Genomic DNA, 4,762 nt, shown 5'->3' with positions numbered 1-4,762 from the left:
TTTAAAAATTAGTTTATAAATCATAAATCTAAAATAATTCATCCGTATCACACAATGAAAAAAAATCCAATCATCTACATGTGAATATTTTATCCAAATGAAACCGTTTTATTTATGAACATACGACATTTTTTAACTAGTCAATCGAGACATTTAAAATTGAACTTTCAGCTGCCAAATTAGATGTGGACATTTTTTAAAAAAAACTAACAATAATATGATTCCCAAGAATTATAGTAATTTTTTAAAATTAACTTTTAAATTTATGGAAAGTGAATATTTTAATCAGAATTCATATTTTTTATCACCAATGAACCATACTCATAATTAGGTAAATATATAGTCAATTCACCCTAAACGCTCCTCAACCTTTATTTAAACTACTAAATTATAAAATAATAATCCTCTTTTATTTTACTACTGCCTGAAATCAGTAGTTGTCCCCCACGCACTTGTATTCATCCACACCCTATAAAATACTACTATAATTACAAAATATTTTATTCCATTTTCATTATTAAAACACTATTTTCATATCTCAAACTCCACCAATCTTGTGCTATAAATTCCACAGAGATTAGCCTTATCAACCTTCTTTGCTCCTACCCCGAAACTGACCGTTTAATCTGCATCTCTTCCGTCCATCTTTTTTCTTTTTTTCTCTCTCTTTTCTTTTTTCTTTTCTTTTTCCCAAGGGCTCCCAATTTTGTATAGCTCTTTCAGGTAATAACTCTCTTTCTAGTTGCAAAGTAGATGTTCTCTTTCTTGTTGTTTCACACATATTTGCTTCTAATATTTTCACCTTTTATATCAGAGAAAAACTGGGTTTTCTTGATTTCATATTTTCAAGACATAAATCTGCAAAAGTCCATTTTTTTCAGTGAATCTTCTTATCTTGGTGGGTAATTCTTGATTTCAAATTTTGAAGACATAAATCTGCAAAAATTCATTATTTTCAGTGATTTCTCTTATCTTGTGGGTAATTCTTGATTTCAATTTTTGAAAATGTTCATTTTTTTCAGTGATTTTTGAAATCCAGATTTCTTGTTTTCCCAATTTTTTTTCTGGGATTTCTAATTTTTCAACAACAGCTGGTTTGATCTGTTCCCATCTCTAAAAAATCAAATCTTTCGATGTTTCCCACAGATCTGTGATGTTTTCTTCTCAAATTATTATAAAAAAATTAATTTTCAGACACTAACTGTTTGTCTGTGGGAACAAGTCAATAAAACTCAGCCGGCTCTTCTAATTTGACCAAATCTTACCTTCAAAATTAAGTAAAATAAAACAAAAACCGATCTTTAACATAAATAGATCCACCCATCTCGTTAATTAATTTTTATTTTATTTTATTTTGGGTCTGACTTTTTTTTCCTTGGAAACAGGTTAAATTTTTCTCAATAGAAATGAACCACTGTGGAATTCAGCAGAGCAACTATGCTTCTTGTGAAGAAATTTGGGCCAGCGCCGCCGCGGCCGCCGCCGCAGGCAGATCTATGGAGAGGAAAGAGACGGTGGTTTGCCCTAAGCCGCGGCGGCTCGGCCTAAACCGCACCACCCATGATCCAACTTTTGCAAGACCCTTGAGATGGCACTTGAGGTAAAATAAAATATTTTTTTAATTTTTATGTTTTTTCTTTAATTTTATTTTTTTCTTGAATTTTTTTATATATGTACATGTCTGTTTTTGCAGCCATCAGCAAGAGGATTATGATGCAAAAGTTGGAAATGAGCTACTGGATATAATTCTTGCAAAGGTGTGTTTCTATTTTCATTTAATTAATTTTCTATATTTTGTAATTATTTGTGGTTAGATTTTAGATAGAACACAAACTTTGTAAGTATGACTTTGTCCACAAGTTATATGTTTAACTTTATAAAGTGAGATCTGTATATTTTTAGTTTTATTTTTAATTCATCATGTTACTAGTTTGTGTGCAACTTGCTACCTAAAAATAGATCTTTGTATGACTTTTACAAGAATTTTTTAACCCCAAAAAATGTTTTTATTTTTATTTTTAATTTTCATCATGTTACAAGTTGTGTTCTTGTTGGATCCATCATTTTTTTTGTAATTGAAATATTAAATGTTGAATTCTTGAAATGAATAGGGTTGTTCGGGTTCGGACCAATCCGTTCCGCCGGTAGCCTCGTCGCCCCCATTTTTTTCCGGGTCGCCGCCGAGTAGAGTATCTAACCCGCTAATTCAAGACGCTCGTTTTGGCGACGAGAAGTTCGCCCCCGCCTTCTTCCCGATCCCCTCGACCGGGTTCGCCCCGTCGCCCTCCTCCGTGAGGTCGGGGGGCTGCGTGAGGTCGAACTTCGGCAACAACCCGGCTGTCCGGGTCGAGGGCTTCGACTGCCTCGACAGGGATCGGCGCAACTGCAGCATCCCCACCTTGGCCTAAGAAGCATGAGTACATACATAGGGAGAGAGAGATGAAGGTTTGAGGCATCAATTTTAAGGGGAAAAAAAATCTAGCAACATTTTGATCAAAAGTGAGCTTTACAATACATGTTGATTTTGTCGTCGGAATAATGTGTATATATATGATGATGTCTGTAATTAACTTAGTCGAGTCTTTGTAAGTATATGAGAAATTAAGAAGTTATGACTAAGGAAAAAAATATAATTAGGGTGAGGTCTAACCCCTCTTTGTAATGGTGTAAGTAAGAGATGAGAAGAGGGGTTTCCCTTTGGCTTTTTCTTGTTATAATTTGGTTGAATTTCATTTTGGCTTTGTAAGGAAGTGAGGTTATGTATAAATGAAATCAATGGAATTTTCTACTTTATTTAAATTCTTGCTTATTTGTGCAATTATTGGTATGAAATTTTGTTTAAATTTTGCATTCACGAAATGAATGATGATGATGCATTGCTTGTATGCCACGCGGAAATGACTAAATTGGGACCTTTAATTATGGGTTCACAAGGATATTATTGACGAAAAAGATATAAATAAAATTGAGTAATTTGTCCAAGTGTTGTTTTATTGGAGGCAAATTTGGGATTTTGATTGAAATTTTGGTATAGTTTTGGTTGGTTTTTGACACGTTGCGGACAAGAAATTGTGTGAAGTCATTGTCGTCACTACCTAATACTCCTTCCGTTTATAGTAATTGAGATATTTCTTTCCATCACGTGATTTAAAAAAAGTTATATAAAGTGAGTTAAGTAATAGAAGGATAAAGTAACAAATGAAAAAAGGTTGATAGACGAAGAAAGAATAAAATGAGAGAGAGTAAAGTAAGTGAGAAGAAATGTATTGACTTTTACTCCCTCCGTCCCACTTAAAATGAAACACTTGAGAATCGGCACAAGATTTTATGTGGTGTTGTTTTGTGAGTTAATGAAAAGAGAGTAAAGTAAGAGAGATGAAAAAGTAGAGATTGACTTGTTTCCATTTTAGGAACGTTTCATTTTTAATGGGACAACAAAAAAAGGAAAACGTTTCATTTTTAATGGGAGAGAGAGAGTACTAAAAAGGAAATGACTCAATTACCATGAAACATACCGAAATGATTCTACTACTATGAAATAGAGAGAGTCTAATAAGAATGGTTATTGAGCTACTTTGAAAACAAAGTAAAGTTTGTCAGTTTTTAGTTAATTTTTGATCAATTTCATAACTTTCAAATATGCTATATAAACAGTAACTTCCATATTTGTTGGACGTTGCATTGTCTGTCTCCCTTTTAATTTGCAAAAAAATAACGGCGCTTCAGAATCCGCAACCTTCCTAATAAATTGGCGCAAATAAATTACAAATATTATAAAAGTATCATACATTTATTGTTCATTTTTGTTATTTTCATTTGTCTTGTATTAATTGTACAATTTAACTTTTCACCATAAATGATAAGTAGATTCTACATTATACGAACTCATTCCACTCACATTTTATCATAAACTTAATTTATAAAACTGAGATTTATATTCCAATAGCTTTTTCAGTTCACTTTCTTTTACATTTCTTATAACCAGTATGGAAATCAAGATGAATGATTATTGGAGAAATGAGGGAGTATGATTCATTCGGTTTCAAATTTATGGGATTTATCATATTTAAACTTAAATATGATATTATGTTTATTTGTCGGGGAAAATAATAGTGATTTTTACATGATTTGTTGAACGGCGGAATAGATGCCCACTCAATTTTTATGAAAATTGTGAAAATGAAATCGGATTATTATTATTGGTGGTTTTAAAATGTTATTAATTTCCTAAACTAAAGCAATATTTCGTGAATTACAGTAGATGAACTTACAGAAAAAACGACGAGTAACGAAGATGTGAATAATATAATGATTCTAATTGTGAATTTTCAAATAAAATATCGATTTTTAAAAAATATAAACCACTGATAAATCGTTTCTCCAAAGATGAGTAGTTGGAAAATATTTATGTTTCAATTCACTAGGAAATATTTAATGCTCGAATCTAGTGGACCCAATAAAGTAACAAAAAATGAATTTTAGCAATATTTTTTGGGCCGAAAAATCGAGTCTACAAATCTGCTATGGGCTTTGTATATTTCCCAAAAACTGGGCCCAGTTTTATCATATCCCTTTCAATCTAGTCATATCCACCTCATCAAATATCTTAAATTCTCTAAATTATGAGATTTTTTTTTATAAAGTTGGATTAAATTCTGGTCCGTCTCGCAACGGTTATAAATCAATTAAATATATGACATCTTTATGAATATACAATATCTTTTACTCATCGTATCTATAATTTTTGGATGCCAAATCAAAT

The 4,762-nt window shown here is 31.6% G+C and overlaps 1 protein-coding gene across 2 annotated transcripts; it reads left to right on the top strand.

Annotated features, from left to right (window-relative positions):
• The first annotated feature begins 540 nt into the window (after positions 1-540).
• On the top strand, positions 541-2,799 carry LOC121780189. Of its 2 annotated transcripts, none has more exons than XM_042177707.1 (4): positions 541-723; positions 1,386-1,600; positions 1,694-1,757; positions 2,112-2,799. In XM_042177707.1, exons 2-4 carry the CDS (start codon positions 1,407-1,409, stop codon positions 2,406-2,408), a joined length of 555 nt encoding a protein of 184 aa, XP_042033641.1. In that variant the 5' UTR covers positions 541-723; positions 1,386-1,406; the 3' UTR covers positions 2,409-2,799. The 2 variants fall into 2 exon arrangements, with proteins under 2 accessions (XP_042033641.1, XP_042033642.1); XM_042177708.1 differs by lacking the exon at positions 541-723 and adding an exon at positions 743-898.
• The last annotated feature ends 1,963 nt before the right edge of the window (positions 2,800-4,762 follow it).

Source organism: Salvia splendens, chromosome 19 (genome assembly GCF_004379255.2).
Source record: "Salvia splendens isolate huo1 chromosome 19, SspV2, whole genome shotgun sequence".
In the NCBI taxonomy this organism is placed as follows: Eukaryota; Viridiplantae; Streptophyta; class Magnoliopsida; order Lamiales; family Lamiaceae; genus Salvia; species Salvia splendens.
This window is presented reverse-complemented; position numbering and strand designations above follow the sequence as displayed.